This window comes from Fukomys damarensis, unplaced genomic scaffold, assembly GCF_012274545.1.
Source record: "Fukomys damarensis isolate Sample0158 unplaced genomic scaffold, DMR_v1.0_HiC HiC_scaffold_32, whole genome shotgun sequence".
In the NCBI taxonomy this organism is placed as follows: domain Eukaryota; kingdom Metazoa; phylum Chordata; class Mammalia; order Rodentia; family Bathyergidae; genus Fukomys; species Fukomys damarensis.
The window spans coordinates 22069036-22088818 of NW_022900944.1; the positions used below are offsets into that span (position 1 = coordinate 22069036).

At 36.9% G+C, this 19783-nt stretch overlaps 1 protein-coding gene across 2 annotated transcripts in view; it reads left to right on the top strand.

Moving 5' to 3' along the window:
• Ccni (cyclin I) overlaps window positions 1–16461 on the top strand; it is a 34138-nt gene extending 17677 nt beyond the window's left edge. The window contains exons 2-6 of one of the 2 annotated variants that reach the window (XM_010619878.2): window positions 5541–5669; window positions 9572–9646; window positions 9763–9903; window positions 10310–10540; window positions 15741–16461. In XM_010619878.2, the coding sequence (XP_010618180.1) occupies window positions 5541–5669; window positions 9572–9646; window positions 9763–9903; window positions 10310–10540; window positions 15741–16184 (1020 nt within the window). In that variant the 3' untranslated portion in view covers window positions 16185–16461. The remainder of the gene's footprint in view (window positions 1–5540; window positions 5670–9571; window positions 9647–9762; window positions 9904–10309; window positions 10541–15740) is intronic. The other variant, XM_033757825.1, reaches the window with a different exon arrangement.
• The last annotated feature ends 3322 nt before the right edge of the window (window positions 16462–19783 follow it).

Genomic DNA, 19783 nt, shown 5'->3' on the forward strand with positions numbered 1-19783 from the left:
GTTTTTTTTTTTTTTTTTTTTTTTTGATACTGGGGATTGAATTCGGGACCTTGCACTTGTGAGACAGGTGGCAGCACCACTGAGCTAAATTCCTGGCTGGTTGCAGCTACTTTTAGAACCTTTTTTCCGTCTGTTGTCTCCTTGAGTTAGCATGTAACCTAGAGTAATAAATGTAGTCTTTGAAGGTGCTCTGTATTACTCTTATTACTATTCAGTCCAGCCTATATCTGTACGTGATTTAGGACAGCACAGTATCACAACTTCTAAGAGGAACCCACTGCTTAAGGATTTGCTTTTAGTAATACCATGTAGAAGTTATACTTAATACTTGGAAAATTTGAATTAGCTTGACCTGGTGCGGTTAGGAGAGAAGACATGAAAAGCTAAGGGGGCTTGAGCTCCTTGCCAGAGTAACCTGTTTAATTATTCTGCTGCTGCCCTCTCAGACTGGCTTTTTACTTCCTTTTACATGTTTCAACTTTTTTTTTTTTTTTTTTTTTTGAGACAGCATATCATTAGTTCAGGCTGGCTTGAACTCACTAGCCCAGGCTGGCCACAGATTTGCAGTGATCCTTCTGCCTCAGCCTCCTGAGCGCTGAGATTATTAGCCTGTGACATCACACCCAGCTGTTTCAACGTTTTGTGTTTACTTTTCTCTGGAAAATGCTGGCAAAAATGGAAAATAAAATATTTTAAAGCTTATTTTATGCTTGTTTCCTTTCTTTGTTCTTCCTTTTTCCCACCTAGTCTCCTTCAGGGTCATTCTCCCACATTTTTCTTATAATTTACACTGTCCCAGAAATCAGGACAGCATGATCAAGAATGAATATTATATACCTATTATCACCTTTTTATCTGTTCCCCGAAGCACTTTATGTATGATGGTTTGTGTTTAATAAAGGGACTAGTAGCATATGGATATACATGTGTTTTGCCAGTTGAATACATTATAAATTCTCTTTTGGAATAGCTTTGTAACCATTTTACTGAATCCTCAATCCTGTTAAGCAATCCACATAGGTAAAAACAGTTCCTTGCTTTCTCTCATTCATTCTTTTTAAAAAGATGACTAGGAGCATGGAAATGGGATTACTTTCAGCATGGAACTTTTCTTTTTGTAAAGTTATGTTTGAATTTATTTGAAAATGATCTTTAAATTTGTATTTGAGTAAGGGCGAGTCTTACTGATACACTGGGGTGATATAAGAGATGAAGTGGGACCTCCAAATGATATAAGGGAAATTTTATAATTCTCAACCTGTTAGATGTCTGATATGCCAAGTACATGTTCTCTAAAAATCAAAGAATGAATTCTAGGAACAGTGGAGGCTAAATATAATAAATATTTATTGAGGAAAAAGATAAGTCAAATAGGTAGCCAAAGACCCCACTTCATAGGGAAGTTTGATAGAGCAAAAACCACTGGGTACAAGGTTATAAGTATAGTTACTTAGGTACTAGTTATCCAAAGGGAAAACAAGTCACATAATAAGTGTTCATTGAAAAAGCAGACCTTTTCTAGGAATTGATGGGTCCTTGATTACCCACCAGGATGACTGATACCTGTCTAGACTTCATTAGTCCAGATGTTACTGCTTATCTTATCCTTTGGGGAAGTATGCAGGCCTGGTCCTTTGGTCTTTATTCTAAGGTCCAGTCTCCAACAGTAATTTGTTTTATCTCTGTCCTGACTGGTCTATCCCTATCTGACTGCCTCTAATTCACCCTAACTTAGCTGTCTGTATTATCACACTGTTACCTTTGTTGGGAGGGGTTGTCATACTGCTAATTTTGGCTACTAATGATATTTTCTTGGTCCTATTCATGAACTCTTTCATGACTAATAATATTGTGTTTAAAATAATTATTTGTGAATAATTTCTTGTAAGTTTTTTGGTTTTTTTGGTCATTAGAGAATCAGTTGTGAGATAAGAAAGGAGAAAATAATAGCTAATGCCTTTTTCATCCTGTAGGTTTGCTTTAATGACTTGTATCACTCATAACCATGATATGGTAACCTTTTCATTATATATTCTTCTGGTACTCTTTAAAATTTTGTTTGTGTTGTTTATTTAATGTATTCTGTTATTCAGGAATGTTTTTCTTACATATACCTCCCATTTATCTCTGATTTGAAGTTAGTTAGAATTCTTATTTCTCATTTCTACTTTAGATCATTGTTCATTTCATTTTCCTAAATGTTTCATCAGATTGTATCACTACCAACCTCCCTTTTGTTAACTTGTTTCTTCATCATTTGTTTTGGTGGCTTACTCAACATTGCTTCTCCTTCTTTTCAGGCTTAACTCCTTTCTTAGGGGGTTTATGACTGCCCCCCCCCTTTTTGGTACTGGGGATTGAACTCGGGTCATTGCGTTTGCAAGGCAGGCCGCCGAACTGCTGAGCTAAATCCCTGGCCCTATGACTGCCTTATACCCAGGAACCTTATGGCAGAACTAGATTTTAGAGTAATACCTCCCAGCTCTGTGAACCTGTGAGAGATTTTAGAACTAAGGACCATGCTAACATACTTGACCTCCACCCTAGCTGTAAGGCTGTGTCTTCCAAAGGAGCCATAGCTGCCTTTTTCAGTCTCTTTTTGTGAGAGGGATAATCTAACTCAGGGACTTAATAACCTTACTCTAGTTTCCTCAGCTACACTGGATAATAGTCTGACTTGTCTGGAGCATATAAATTCTGCTGCTCTATGAATTGATAACCCGTCAAACCCATGGCTTTAGCCCATGAATTTACTTAAATTTTTGTTCCCTTTTTGATTTATAGTATTATATGACTGATTCTCAGATTGATAGTTTGCAGCAGTCTTTTTTACCCACTTAGACTTTATTTGCAAATCTGAAGAGCTTAACTATAGCTGAGGTTGACATCATTTGTGTCTTTCACATTTGTGTGTTCACAAGTTTAAATACCAGGACTCTTTTCCTTGGCCACCCTGACTGATTCACTTAGAAATCAAAAGTGGTCTCTCACCATAAGATTTAAGTTTTGAAGTATAAGCAGGGATTTTTTTTTTTCATTTTTCACCTTAGTAATCAGATGAGATAAGCTTTTTTTTTTATTACTATGTCTTTTAATCTTTTCAAAAAGTGTTTACATTTATTTTCAGTAATACTACTCTCTCATTCGGATTGTTTACCTTTTGTGGGTTGGGGGGGGCACTGAAGAAACCCACAGCCAGGCCAGGGGGATTTGGCTCAGTGGTTCTAACACCTGCCTGAGTTCAATCCCCGGTACCAAAAGAAAAAATCTATGGCAAGAAACCTACAACTTTCACTCTTTCAGAGTTTTTATTAGTACATGTTTGCAGTGATTAGTGATTACATTTATTGGAGTTGGTGCATGTACACAATATGTCTTAATTCTTTTTATGTCCCCTCCCTCTCCTTTCTAGTATTTCTTTTGTACTGGGGATTGAACTCAGGCCCTTGTTCCTGTGAGGCAGGCTGAGCTAAATTCCTGGCCCTCCTTTCTAGTAGTTCTTTGTTTTGTTTTGTTTTTTGGTGCCAGGGATCGAACTTGGGTCCTTATGCTTGCGAGGCAGGCAGTGGAACCACTGAGCTAAATGCGCGGCCCTTTTCTAGTATTTCTTATGCTGTATTATATAGTATAATCATTTTAAAGGGAATTGGCCAGAAAGTACATGGACACAGGTAAATATCCTTTTGAAAAGATCAGTTATAACTGAGTTTAGAGCTAGTAACTATGTTACTAGTTGGTTTAGCTAACACATAAGGACACTTTGTCATACCAAAGTTGAAAAGTAAAGTGAAGGAGGAGGAATTCGAATAAGATGAACAATAGATGCTGTGGCAGAGATTCTTAGCAGCAAGTCATGTATTCCCTTTAATACTAGAAAAGCCAAGAAAAATGAAAAAAAAAGATGCTAAAAAAAAAGATCCTAAAATTTGAGGAGATACATTGTCAAGATAAACAGCTTTTAATGCTGTAATTTAATTCTCCAGTAGGTTTTAATGCATCTTTTTATGATTAAAGAATTAATTTTATAAAGTTGACACTCAGAGCCAGACATGGTAGCACATGCCTATGATCCAACCACAGGCATTGTGAGGCAGGATTATCACAAGTTTGAGCCCAGCTTGGATAACTTAATGCTGCAGCAAGATCCTTTGTCAAAAATAAAAGAAAGGCTGGGAATGTAACTCAGTACAAATATCCTAGGTTCAATCTCCAGCACTGCCCCAAAAAGAAAAGTTGATAACCGGAAGAAGGTTTAAACTACGGTTACTATACAAGGAAGAAGATAACAATTTCAAAAATAGTTACAGGATAAAGACCACATTGCTTGGATTATCTTCACTTGTCTGGAATCCTCCCTTATTTATAACACCCTTTTCCAACTTATCACAGAAGTACTGTCATTTCTGTACTTCAGTGTGTGTTTACTCAGCAGAAGTACTACACATAAGGATCTTTTATTTACCATTAGTAGTTTCTAGTTGTTAGTGACTAAAGCTTGAAAGTAAAGCAATCTGAATCATTTTTGCTTTAAAGTGTAATAATATATAGAGCTGGGTGTAGTGGTACATGCCTGTAGTGCAAAAAGGGCTTGGGATGTTGCTCAGTGTGAAGACAAAAAGACAAACAGAAAACAGTAGAGCCATATGCATCAGTACCTGCCTGTAGTCTCATGCTGAGGCGGGAGGATTGCTTGAATTCAGGAGTTTGAGGTTATCCTGGCCACTCTTTAAATAAGTAAAATGGAGGAAGATCAAAACAAAATTGTTTCTGTTTATGGCAGTCTTTGCAAGTAATAATCTAGCTCAAGTCATTATCCTCTTCTATAGTTTTTCTTCATCTTTTAACTGTGGTTCATTTGTTCCTGGTATTTTTCATTTATTAATATGATTTTTGTTGTTGTTTTAATGGCTGTTATTTTGTTACCATGGTCCATTTATATTTTCTGCAATGAGGTAATCACTATGCTGCCTTAGACACTTTATTAATATTAAGAGTTGGGAAAACTTAATTATATTATTAGTTGATAGTAATGTACTTAAGTTTTAGAATGTTGTACTCCCGGGCTAGGGATGTAACTCAGGGTATAGCATTTGCCTAGCATGATTGAGGTCCTGGGTTTCATAGCCAGTACCCTACCCCTCAAAAAAGTTCCCTGATGTCTCACACTAAATATTTGATTGAGGTGACAGAAAGTTTTGGTGAGGTAAAAGAATACTGGATAATGATACTAAACATGATAACTACATAAAATTTTATCTTCATGTATCTCAAATATAGTTTCGAATAACCTTTATAACATTTTTTAATATAAATGCATTTTTCTGTAACATTTGTTAACCTTCATGAGAGTGGATTCTAAATATATTCTTTTTTTTTTTTTTTCCAGCTTTAATTGAGTTTATTGGTACATTTTAGGGATACAGTACAGTTACATTCATTGTTGGGATCTTGTACCTCTACATGACAAGTCTTGATTAAATATATTCTTGATCATAACTGAAACATTTCTTATAACTTTGTTTTATAATTTTTCTTTGTAGAGTGTTTCTCCATCCCAGAGAGATGAAGTAATTCAGTGGCTGGCCAAACTCAAGTACCAATTCAACCTTTACCCAGAAACATTTGCTCTGGCTAGCAGTCTTTTGGACAGGTTTTTAGCTACTGTAAAGGTAAATATTTAAAAATACACTTACATATGACTCTCAGTTTGGGGATTTATATGTTAAACTAAAGGCTTTCACATTGTAGTAGTTGAACTAAGTAAAATCTCTACATTTAAAAAAGATGAAGTGTTTAGTAAAGTGGTATAAGGTAGAAAGAAATAGAAAACTTTCCTACAGAATGATATATGTACTCAAATGAAGGCATAGTATCTACCATTTAAAATTTTTTGTTTGTGATTCTATAACTTTCTTTTTGCAACAAGTACTCTTAACTTACATTTATATATTGTTTCTATTACAAACCATGTATCGTTGGTAGACTAGGCAACTCTTTGGTGTACTAAAGAAGTTGGTAGTGAATCAAAAAAGTAAATGCCTTTTTTGGATTTTTCTGTTGCTTGTTTATTGACTATATATATTGTAATTTTTCTGGACCATATGTACATACTTTGCAGGGCCATATTTTGGGATGTAAAGGTGTCAAAACAATCTTGGAGCTGGACATGGTGGCGCACACCTGTAGTCCTAGTACTTGGGAGACTGATGCAGGAGAATTGCCATGAGTTCAAGGCCAGTCTGAACTACATAGTGAGACCCTGTCTCAAAAAACCAAATAAAGAAATTTGGTATTTTTTATTAATGGCAGCATATAAATATATATTTTTATGTAATCAGGTTTTATATTGTCATTGTTTTATGTCATTGGCTCTATTATGTCATAGTAGACTCTTGACAGATATAAAGCCAAAACTCAGCATTTAATAGCAAAGCATGAAAGTAAAAAAGCAGTTCATTCATGTGCCTAGTAATGTATAAACTAAATTAAATGCAGTGTTACTAGGTGTTATAGTTTGCATCTAGATGTCCCTTCAAAGCCGCATATGCTCATAGGGGTGGGGCTTTTGGTAGGTGCCTGGATCATGGATGTGTGATAACTGAATTAGTCCACTGATTGGTTTGCCTAGTTCCGGGTTTGGATAATGAGAAGGCCCATCCTGGGTGTGGATGGAACCAATCATTAGGCTTGTAGCCTGAATGGAATAAAAAGGGAAAGGAAGGCTTGCTGCTTAGCTGCCCCCTGCCTGCATACTATGAACTGTTTCTCCTTTGCCATGCACCACTGCCTTTCCTACTTTAACTTATGGATGTCAAGTATTATGTCCCAGCAACAAGAAAGTGAGATACTAGTTATGAAAAGGAAAGCCAAAGAGTATGGCGTGTAAGAATTTGAATAGCCATTCAGTTATTATTTTGTTTCAGACTTCCACTCCTCAGAGACTTAAAGAAGCCTTAATTATAATGATGCTAATTACTTGAAATCTGGGTAATCTGAAAACTGTACTTGTAACACCATCTTCTTCCCTTTTCACAAATATCTCCATAGGAAGGTGTGTTTAAGTATAGTGGTCATGCTTGGGTTATACATTTTTTTAGAAATTATTAATGAGCTAATGAGTCTTCTATCATAAAAGAAATACTTTCTGTACTTATTAAACATTTTAACTATATTTAGGGAAATTTTGGAAATAATTTTACACTTGATCTTAGCCAAAAGGATGAGAAGCAATAGAAATAATTTTAAAACTGTCTAGAATGTATTTTAAATAAAAGCACTTAAAGCAAAACAAAACAAACAGCTGCAACAGTGAATGGAGTCTCTGGAGCCTCAATCCTATAGAAGTAACTATGAAGTGCTTAAAAAATGAGGAGCCTAGGGATGCAGCTCAGTGGTAGAGTGCTTTCCTAGGATGGATGAGGCCTGGCTTCAATCTCAGGCACCACAAAAAATAAAAATAAGGAACCCAGGCATGTTACTCAGTGGTAGAGTGTTTGCTTAGTATGCACAGGCCCTGGGTTTAATTTTTATTTACTTTTTTTTCCCCATTAAGTTTATTGGTATATTTAACTCAAAAAGTACAGTTACATTTATCACTGGGATCTTGTACCTTTACATGATGTTTTGGTTCTTATTTTTTCCCCATACCCCTGCCATCCCTTCACACCCTTCACCCTTCCCCTGGGTTTAATTTTTAAAAACAACAACAAAGGACATGAATCCAGTTATCTAGTGGATGAGATACTGGTTATCTGTATTTAAGGAAAATACAAGTACAGATGAATCTTAATATGCAACCAGATTCAAGAACTCTGCTGTTTGTGGGCGGGGGATTTAGCTTAGTGGTTCTGCTGATTGCCTTAAAGTACAAGGGCCCAAGTTTGATCCCTGGCACCCACCCCACCCCCAAAATTGTTTGCTTTTTAAATTACACATTTGCTATTGGATTCTACTTATTACTACATTTTTTTTTGCTGTGTGATTTTTTTTTGGGGGGGTGGGTTTTTTTGAGACGGTTTCACTATGTAGTTCATGCTGGCCTTGAACTATGTAGCCCAGGTGATCCTCCTTTCCCAGTCTCCTCCATGCTGAAATCATAGGTATTGCTGCAGCACCTGCCCTATTACAAAATTTTCTTATTGGTACCTTGATTTAGAGATTCTATTGCTCACCCAAAGTTGCTTACTGTTCTTTTCTTTGTGTAAAGATTACCTCATAGATGTAAGGTTTTATATTTTACATACATGGAGAAATAAAGGATCCTGGAAAACTGTCTTAGTAGCAAAACATGAGTTTATTTTCTAGAACAGCTGTGTTGGCTCCCTTGGCCTCTGAGACTGTTTTCTCACCTATAGGAGGAAGTTATAATAGACATTCTGTTTTGAAAGTGCTTTTTTAACTTGATTGATGTTTTTTGACTTGAGCTTTGATGATAAAAATACTATATTTTTGGGGTGGTATCACGGAATCACACTCAGGGCCTTGCTCTTGCAATGCAGACACAGTACCACTGAGCTAAATTTCTGGCCCCAAAAATATTGTTAGTATTGAAACAACTTTTATTTCTCATGTGAGCACAGGATTGAAATTTCGATTCCTGGACTGTAAGCCACTTCCGCAGAGATTGCAGTCATTGGCATTTTTGTTACTTAAGTATAAATGTTGAAACAGGTTTTCCTGCTTGTGTATTGTATATCTGTTATCTAAATTATATCTGTGTTGTTGAATTTAATTGGACTGAATTGTTTTTTACACTGGTATTGCACTGGTAAGTACCTTGAAAGTGAGTCTGCCTTATAATAAGAAACAGGTCAAATTCAACTTATCTTGTGTTTGTCAAACTGAGAGAAATTGGTTTTTTAGCCACTGAATTGGGAACATTCCCCCCCCCCCCGAGGATTGAACTCAGGATCTTAGGTTTTGCCAGGGTATTTTTGTTCTTATTATGGAATTTGAATATGGGGGTGTGTGTGTGTGAATTTTGTTTTCTTTTGTGCTAGCATTATGTGATTATTTTAAAAAAGCATTTGCAGTGTACTAATACTCTTTTACATTTCCTTTTTCTCTTTAACTTCCTTGACACTAGTGTATTACTGATATTTTGTTAGAGAATAAAACTAGCTTTAAGAAAATATATATATGGCAAAAGGATTGCTGTGAGTTCGATACCAGCCTGGGCTACATAGTGAGTTCCAGGTCAGTCTCAACTACATAATGAGACCCTGTCTCAAAAAAAAAAAAGAAAGAAAGAAAGAAAGGAAAAAGAAAAAAATATATATATACACACATAAAAATATACTTTTAAAATTTGCTAACATTTATTAACTGGAGTCTTACCATTACAGTTAGGCTTTGCTCTGCTGAATAGAATTCTAGCTTTGTCTAACTGACTTAGGAAGCGTGGATACCCCATGGCTAGGGTTGTGATGTTAATGTTAGCTCTCATCTAGAAAGGAATCAAATTGAATTCTATAGAATTGTCTGCATACTTGTCTCATTCACATAGTTTTAAAATGTTAATAAGCTCTTTTAAAAAATCACTAAAGTTGCTTTTTACCTTTTAAACTTTTAGGCCCACCCAAAATACTTGAGTTGTATTGCAATTAGCTGCTTTTTCCTAGCTGCCAAGACTGTTGAAGAGGATGAGGTAATCCTTTCATGATTGTTTTTTCTGAAAATTTCATTTTTTAAGTTAAGTTGCTATTTGCCAAAACAAAAATTTTTAATGTCTTTCCTATTCCTGTTTGCCTTTTCTCTGGATAGAAAATTCCAGTACTGAAAGTATTGGCAAGAGACAGTTTCTGTGGATGCTCCTCTTCTGAAATTTTGAGAATGGAGAGAATTATTTTGGATAAGTTGAATTGGGATCTTCACACAGCAACACCATTGGATTTTCTTCACATCGTAAATATACCCAAATAGTTTTTTGTTTTGTTTTGTTTTTTTTTTGTTTTGTTTTTTGAGGCTGAGTCTCACTATGTAGTTGAGACTGACCTGGAACTCACTATGTAGCCCAGGCTGGTCTTGAACTCAAAGTGATCCTCCTGCCTCAGCCTCCCGAGTGCTGGGATTACAGGCATGCACCACCACCAAACTGTTTCTTATTTGAATATGTAGACCTAATTTAGTAACTTAAAAAATTAGAGATATATGTCTAACCACTGAATTAATAATTTAGAAACTTAGGAATTGACAAACTTAGAAATTAGTACCTGAAGAGGTCATGTTAATTTCTATGTATAATTTCTTACACATTTTATGTAAAATGGGAATGATATTCTTGTGATTTTTTTTTCCCCCACCCCACCAGTTCCACGCCATTGCAGTGTCAACTAGGCCTCAGTTACTTTTCAGTTTGCCCAAATTGAGCCCATCTCAACATTTGGCAGTCCTTACCAAACAGCTACTTCACTGTATGGCCTGCAACCAACTTCTGCAATTCAAAGGATCCATGCTTGCTCTGGCCATGGTTAGCTTGGAAATGGAGAAACTCATTCCTGATTGGCTTCCTCTTACAATTGAACTGCTCCAGAAAGCACAGGTAAGTGTTAGTCTGATTAGTACCCATTTTAGGTTTTTCTCATTGGCATATATAGGGTTACCAGATGGTTATAAAACTGAGACATTTCTAATCTTAGAGTGAGTAAAGTGTCAGATACTTTTAAACTTGTGGGCTAGATTATAAAATTTTCAACTCTTCCAGATAAAGAATTTAGCAAAGATTATCAATATATTCTCCCTGGTTTTAAATAGAGAAACATTTAGCTGTAGGGTTCATGTAGTACTTTTCAACTTCACTCAGTTTATAAAGATAGCAAAAATTAATCCACAAAAAGTTGCTTTTAGACAAATAATTTATTTTTGACTAGGAAATGAAGTATTTGTACCAGACTTCGGCAGGTGGAAGCTACTTTTCGATACATTATCAATCACCCAAATGCAATATAAAGGTTTAGTGGAGAAAATTCTCATTGAAATGTAATTGTGCTGTATGTTAGCAGCAATTTGAGAAGTCTTAACGGTTGGTTCTGTTCATGCCCAAATAGAATTCATCAAGTTCAGATTTGTTGCAAACTATACTCCTCTACCAGCTGTGTCCACAAAAGACTCATGAACCTTTCACTTTGTATGGCTCTAGCAGTAGATAGTCTGATTTTGTTTATTGGCTATTACTTAGAAGACTATTACATTTCTGAGCTTCACACATTTTGCAATATAACTACAATGGTACTGTGTAGAAGGTAATAATTGTATAGTAAAATATACAATAAAAGAAAGTAATATTTGAAATTTTTATTTGTTAAAATGGTCTTACAAGCTGTAAAGGTTAGGCACACACTGGGAAGTAACTGAGGACTCTTTCTTGGCTTTTGAGAATTTCAGGCCCTACTTTGAAAGAAGAGAGGAGCTGAGTCCTTTCATGAAAGGGATTATGATCAGAGCATTATTAGCCACACCTCTTCCTATGTAACAAGTTGTTTTCCTTTATAAGGGAGATATAGTTTTAAAAATAAATGCCAGGCTATCTTGACTCTTCATGTAGCCCATCCTGTGCCTCCCAAGTCATTGGGTGTACATTTAATTTTGCTTTTATCCTTTCCTTTTGTTCGGCTATTTGCTCTGCAGAGCCAGTTTCTTCCATACCCATGTGCCATTCACTTTTCAAATAAACTTTTGGCACTATTATAAAAATAATAGTTTATTCTAGATATACTTAGAAGTTATTTGGTGCTTTTGCACTGTTATAAAAATAAGTTTATCTTAGATATACTTAGAAGTTACTTGGTGCTTTCATTGAATTAAGTATTATAGTGAAATTAAACCCTAGAAGAAAGTTGTTACTTAGCAAATGTTTTTAGAAACGACTACAAGCCACCATGTAAATGAATAGTGTGACACAGAAAACTTAATTTTGTGAATATTAACCCTCTACATTAGATTATGAAGCAAGGGATACATATATTAATAGAAAAGGTCTATTACATTCTTTTTTATTGGAATAAATGACTGACTTTTAAATGACTCATGACTTGGCCTCTGTCTACTCCCAAAGTAGACAGAAAAAGAAATTTTTGTATATAAAGTGTTAGTGTCACAAAGGACAGATTTTGAAGCATAGTTAAGAATATTATAAGCAGCAATAAGTATTCTATAGCTTTGAGAGCTTGTTCTCTGTTGAACACTGGAAAATCTGCAAATTCCCTTTTGTGTTTTCTAGTGCTAGAAGAAAAAATATTTATTGAAACTTGTTTTCCCCTTAATTGAAAGAGTATTATGAACTTGAGATTCGACAGGATTTTCTTAGAAGTCATTTCATTCACTCATTTATTTTATAGTTCTATTTCAGGGAACTTCCTTAGAGCCACATAGAAATACTTAGTTGTGAAAAAGACTAAGACAACCAGGGTTTTTCAGTACCACAGAACTATAAAGATTCTAGTCCAGTGTTGCGTTGTTCAGTTTCTTTTAGAAGGGGAGTCCTTTCCCTGCCCCCCCCCAGTATTGTCTATGCAACTCCAGGATACAAAGGGCTATCCTTTGTAGTGTATTTCAGGGCAGAGATCTGTTGGATTGCAGAGTCCTACTCAGCAGAATCTTCTTCCTTCTATAGACTGGGCATTGTTTGAACGTTCTGTCCCATATTAATAGTTTTTTCACAAATATTTTTTGAAAAATCTGCGCTCTTCCCCTTGGAATAGTGATTTTTTTAAAAAAAAGTCTAATGGGGAGGAGGATAGTGAGTAAAAATAAAGTCATAAAACTTGGTAGACTACGGGACTTGGTGTAGCAGTTCGTCTCTAAAACTAAGTTGGGCTGACGACCAAATCTTTTGGCCCAAACACAGAAAGTTCTGGGGTTCTTTTGGACTCGGTTATGTCTTTGTTCATCTGTGTTCAGGTTGGAGAGGAGGTTCTAGTGTCTTTGTAATTAGACCTGTGATTAGGTGAGGCCTAAATTTCTGGTTCTAGTATAGGAAATTCTGGCATCAGACTGGTGAGATCATGCCTTCCCAGCATTACATTTTTTCAGTCTTTTGGTGGTGCCAGGGATTGAACCCAGAATCTTAACACATGGTTAGAATGTGTTTCTGCCATTGAGCTGCACCCTCAGACCAGTGCCAGTATTACTTTTGCTGTGATTCCTAGTGTCTCGGTTTGAGGAAGGGTCCTGTAGACGTTTTGTGCTGTGATGAGGCCACTATCACTAGCTCTTTTTGTGCCCCCTCTGGACTCGGGACATAGTAGGGTGAATAGTCTTCACTGGAAAGACAAGCCTCCTCTTGTCCCTTCCTAGTCTTTCCCCCATATGTCCTCCCTTTGCAAGCTTTGTGCTACCTTTTGGCTAACTAAACCTGTTTCTCTTACCCCTTCTTTTACCCTTGCTCTACTTGTATGGCTACACTCACGTCCTCCTTACTGTTGTGTCCCACCCCGATAATCTCAGGGTGTTAACTCTACTTAGATTAGTGTGGTGGTTTCCCTAGTTTCTAGCCAATAGTAATCAAAGTATATGGTCTAGTTTAAAAGTAAAGTTGGTAGTTAAAAAGCAGGCCCTTCCCACCAGGGTGTCCTAGTTCGTCCTGAGGTACCTAACATCAAACTATTCTGACACATATTCTCAGTGCTTTATGATGCCCACCAAACCTGGGTCCATCTTCTTTTGTTTTTCTAGCAAAAGTTACTTAGAATAATCACCATATTCAAATCGAAGAGACTCATTAAAATTAATAATAAAGGTTCTTTTGACAATTGTAACTGAAAAAAATCATTAAATGCTTTTAATAGATCAGAGGACTTCTCTGGCATCTAGAGTTATAATTCCAGTTTATTGTACTTGTTTTGTTTCTCTCACAAATTCAGATAATTTTACTATGGTGTATTATTTTGGACAAAGGACTGCCTGCCTTGAGATTTTGGTAGAGTTCATAGAGATAGTGTAGGTTCAGGTAACTTCTGTTATCCTTTCTAGCTTACTCTTCCAGACTTCACCTCTAAAAAATAATCTCATGGGGATTATTTTGCACACAGAAAAGGTACACATATTTTTCATCATTCTGTTAACAGTGTTATTCCTATGCCCAGTGTTCAAAGTGTTTAGTTGCTAAAGAGTAGTTCACTAAAGGAGGAACTTTTTAGAAATACTGTATCCTTCTTTTCACTGCCAAACCTGTTCTCTTTTGTAGGCTGCTTCTCTGCTTTGTTCCTTGGGTCAGCTTGTTCTGTGTTTCTGGGGTATAATACCTAGCCTGTGGTAGTAAGCTTGGTACTTAAGAGACTATCTTTAAGTATTTCATAAAATTTTAAGGAAAAAAATTTAAGGGAAAAATTCCACTAGTAGTTAATGACTTGCCTGTTGTGTTGTCATAGTAGAAAAGTCAGAACAAAATGGTTGATACTAAAATCTGCCCTTTCCATATATTATTTGACAATACGACTATGACTAAGACCAGCCTTTTCACTTTATCTACAGTTTAGCATATGACTATATTTAGACAAAATTAATTTTTTGACCAAGTGTGTTCTCATAGAGTATGTTCCTTTCTTTTCTGTGTCATATCACAGTCATGCTGTGTACTGCAGGTTACATAGGATGAATAAGATTTGGTTAAGAAATGTCCATAATATAAAATCCACCAAACTGGAAAAAAGCGATCCCTGGTGGTTAAATGACCAAGATAAGCTTCCTGGAGGTAATAGCATTTAGCCAAGCCTGAAGGGAATGAATGGTCAAAACAATCTCAGCAGGTAGAATCAGGATGAGCAAGAGTAAAGAAAGGAAAAAATTTGTGCAAAAACTGATCAGAATTGTTTGGCAGGAATATAGAGCATTAACTTTGAAGGGTATGCTAGGAAATAGGGCTGAAAAAGTTGAGGTCAGATTACAGTGCCTTCTTAAAACAAAACTGAGGTTAGCTTATGGAGACCCATCTTTAAAAAAAAATTCAATGCGAAGGCCATGGATTCAGTCCCCAGTACTGAAAAGAAAGAAAAGAATCAAATTTAAGTAAAGGAGAAATACAGGATTCTGTAGATGATTTTTGACAGGGCTGTCAGGGAAAGTAAGGCAGCGACCCTTAAAATGTATAATGGAGACCCTAGATGGTTCAGTTTAGATTATATCAAAAAAACTGGGAACAAATGTGGACGTTGGGTGGTTGGAGAAGTCAAATGTGATTCCTGATAGGATCGACAGATACCCAAGCTATCCTGAAGGATGAGGAGGAATGGGCAGAGGTTCCATATTAAGCAAGTATGTTAAAAACATTTCTTCCTAGTGGTGTTCTTCCTAGTCTTATTACTGTTTGCTATAAAACTATAAACCTGTCTACAGTTCTCATTTTTCCTTGCTTCTGGCTTCTTAAATTCTTCATGAATTTTATATTTATCTTTTCTTTGGTCTTCACTGAAGAAATTAAAAGAGGCAAAGAGGTGGGATGAAAGGCCTTGTAGAGAGGATGAACTGGGGAGAAAAGCAGGCGGTGGTTTTATAGTGGTGAGGAGTTTGTTCTTTAAATATCCAGTATACAGTGACAAATAACAGTTCAAGTTGCAGAGAGATTATGGATTTGGACATAATCTAAGATAGTTAAGATGCTGGAATCAGTGGATTTGTGGTAGAAGATGTGGAGAGAACACTGAAGGATCAGAGAGGCAACAGGAGGAAAAGTACCTAGCAGAGTGGGCAGAGCAGCCTTCATTAATTAATGATCAACATTGTGATGTGTTTTCTCCCTGGTCCAGATGGATAGCTCCCAGTTGATCCACTGTCGGGAGCTGGTGGCACATCACCTTTCTGCTCTGCAGTCTTCCTTGCCTCTAAATTCCGTTTATGTCTACCGCCCCCTCAAGCACACCCTGGTGACCTGTGACAAAGGAGCGTTCAGATTACATCCCTCCTTTGTCTCAGGCCCAGATTTCTCCAAGGACAACAGCAAGCCAGAAGTGCCAGTCAGAGGTTCGGCAGCTTTCTACCCTCATCTCCCAGCTGCCAGTGGGTGCAAGCACACCTCTGCTAAACGCAAAGTGGAGGAAATGGAAGTGGATGACTTCTATGATGGAATCAAGCGACTCTATAATGAAGATAATGCTGCCGAAAATGTGGCTTCTGTGTGTAGCACTGATTTATCAAGACAAGAGGGACATGCTTCCCCTTGTCCACCTTTGCAGCCTGTTTCTGTCATGTAGTTGCAACATGTGTTACCTTCTAGTGCAAACTAAGGTTGGCTACTTTGGGAACAACCTGTAAAACTAGGAAAAGCTATGGAGGGATATATACTTTGTCAGGCTGATTTGAATTGAGTCAGGAAAAAAAAAATAACATTTACTTGTGCATTTAATTATAATTCTGCATTGTTTAAAGGCCAAAAACATTTTTAAAAGGTAAATTTCTTTGTCACTTCTCTTTTCTTTGCTAAAATGTAGCTTGCCCCATATCAAGAAATTACAGTATTTGGAAAAAAAATTCCAAAGTGCACTGTTATGAACTCTTCCCCCAGGACCCTGATTTCTTTTCCTCTTGCTTGCTTCATTACTTCATACATAGTATGCATGTTGATCTTTGTTCTGACTTCCACTGAATAGGAACCCCCCACAAGTTTGTTTTTATTCAATTCATGGTTTAGATTCCAGTTAGTGTGGAAAGTGTACTTTGGAATTGTCCAGATGAGTCAAGAGGTGGTAATAGACAAAGTTCTCACATTACCACATTGATTGTTTCTCATTCCAATTTTTAAGAGTTTAAAAACAAAAATATGGCTTTATCTAAAACTTTAAAATGGCTTGTAACTAGAACACTTAAGATTTGTTGAAAGCGTTTTTGACATTTGTATAAAAGAATTTGTGACAAAATTAATATCCAGGTGCTTACCAAAGAAAACGAACATGTAACATCATTAGATTTTTGTAACGGATCTGTTTCCACTCATTTGTAATCAGTAGCAATCTGTCTAGATGTTGGGGCAGCTCTATGATTTGAGTCTGTTGTAATTCAGAACCCTCATTTTATGTTAGGCTTGTTAGGATTTTCTGATGAAAATTTTCCCCTATCTCACAACCTGCCTGTATTTCCCTTAGTGATGTGGTCCTGAGCTCCCTTTGCAGTCTGAAGGTGTTGCAGTCAGAACCATGTACTGATTGATGATAAAAAGCCTCTGGGTAGCAATAAAAAGTTGTCCTTAACTTTTTGTGTCTGTTACTTTTTTTCTGCGTGTGAAAAGGTATTGGTTCCTGATTTCTAGGCACAGAAGTGTGATGAGGGGGTGGTAGGTTAGGGCATAAGAATGCCATCAAAATATTTTCTCACTTTGGGGGTGGTGTCCACACAGTAAATTCTCTAATGACACTTTGAGGACAGATTCATTCTGGTATCCAGTTAATGTGTCATTTTTAGCCCACTGATTTTGTTGAAGGTATTCCCAGTCCACATCTGACTTTAGAAATTCTTGCAGAAGGCCTTCACTGTTTTGTGACTTTATAATCCAACTTAAAAGGAAGCAGTTACTCACATTAGTATGGGAGTAGGGAGATGAAAGGAACTGTGTGTGAAGATAGTAAGGAATTGGCATCACAGTAGCATATTTAAAAACAACCTAGACAGGTGTAGTGGCGCACACCTGTAATCCTAGCACTCGGGAGGCTGGAGAGGAGGATCACTCTGAGTTCCAGACCAGCCTGAACTACATAGCAAGACCCTCTCTCAGAAACAGACCATATCCTGATTTTTCATTCCCAGATCTAAATTGTGGGGGCTCCAAGAAACTTAAGAGTACATTCTTCAGGAAAAGAAAGTTTCTTTCAACAGATGTCCCGTTGTATCGGGGACCCTGGAGATGTCATATGTCACATGAGACCCACTATACCTCCAGCCCTTAAGAAATTGAAAATGCATATGCGATAATCTCAGTGACCAAGGCTACCCGGACAGCAATTTGTGCTGAGTGTGGAAGCCAGTGGTCACTAAAGAGCATCTCTTGTAACTGTAGAGACCAAAGGTAACTTGTATTACTAAATTCATGATGTGTCAAATGTAGGATTAAAATGTTTATACAACTTTTTTCTTTTCCTAAAGGGTACATACTTTTGTGTGTGTACGTGTGGGGAGGGCAGACTCTTTAATGCCATAATCTGCACACAACCTATTTTTTTAATGTAGAAAATTTTAGGGGTAAAATTTAGCCTGTGGTCAGAATATTTCATTTGTAGTAATCTCAAGGGTTTTTAAAGGTAGATGTAAAGTGGAGCACTGGCGTGGCACCTGTAGTCCCAGTTACTTGAGGCTGAGGCAAGAGGACAGATTGTGCTGTAGGAGTATGTGGCCAGCCTAGGCACCAATGAGAACTCATCTCAAAAGTCAGTTTGGGATAGTAATTAAGGCCTGACCATCTTAGCCCCATATCTCAGGACCTATTCTGTGGACTCTAAAAGAATTTTGGCTTAAGAAATAGCAAGTACCAAACGAGCTTTTCATTTAAGGGTATTCCTTCTGTTAAATTCGTTCCTATTTTCCATATTTGGTTAAGTTTTGGCCTCACATCACAAACCTAAGATTTGGAAATGAGCTGTATGTATCTTAATTGGTGGCTAGGCACTGTGGCAGACATCTATAATCCTACCACTCTGGAAGGCTGATGGAAGATCAAATTCAGTCCCACCTTGGTCAATTTAGTGATTTGGTGAGACCCTGTTTTAAAAAGGGCTGGTGATATAGCTCAGTGCAAAGGCCCTGGCTTCAATCCCGTTCTGGGGAGAAACCTGCTGCCTCCTGGTGGTTAAAACATACCATCCCATAAAGCCTCTGGACAGGCAAGAGCATAAACGATGGCAATAGTAGGTCTAATCTGCCAACAAAAAGCAGAAGTACAAAATACAATTTATCCCATTCTCTGAAACACAGGAAGTTGGTTACTAATAGAAAATTCTGTCCTCTAAGATAACTTAATTAGTGTAAAGGGAGAAAAGCTGGGAACCAAGGCTCAAACATCAATGAAAAGTCAAGATAAAATCCATTTAATCAGTGATGTTCCAGACAGTACCTTTAGCTCCAAGGGAAGCTAATGGGTAGCTCTTCACTACGCCAACCTGGTGAGCGTAGGTTCCCACCAGGTGGGAATTAAGACATCGGTGTTTGCCCAAGAAGTTCTACTTTTGTAAAGAGCAGCTACTTTTGCATCCTCTGTACTGTACATACCTTGGTTGACAAGCTCTCCAATGTACTGACTCTGGAGTCCCTCAGGCAAGGAGGCAAGTTGTGCTTGAACACTACTACACAATGGCCTTTCCCTTGAGAAGAAAATGTGGCTAAGCTGTTGATTCCCAACCAGCATGATAGGAGCTTATCTTCATCATTAGAGCAGCCTATACATTTCCCACTGGAAAAGGAAGGTATTGTCCCAAATGCTTTCACAAATCATCCTGAAGACGCAAGAGTACACATCAGAAAATTGAGGGTTAGAGTAGTCCAATGTCATACGTTTTGAACAGGGTTCAACTTTTAACTCATTTCAAACCCCTTTTTGGCACCACGAGGTTTTGTTTAGTATACAAATGTTATTTCAAAAGCCTGCAAGTTGAAACTAGCATTTTATGTTAACAGAATGTCCCCTATACCTATTATTAAATACTACTGAACTTTGGCCACTAGATGGTGCCTCTAGAAAAAGAATAAAGCATCTTATTTCTGGAGGAGAAAAAAAGAATCATTTGGGCTTGTGGTAACAAGCAGTTGAACACACCATCCCTAAGCCCTAATACTTTTTTTTTTTTTTTTTTTTTTTTTTTTTTTTTTT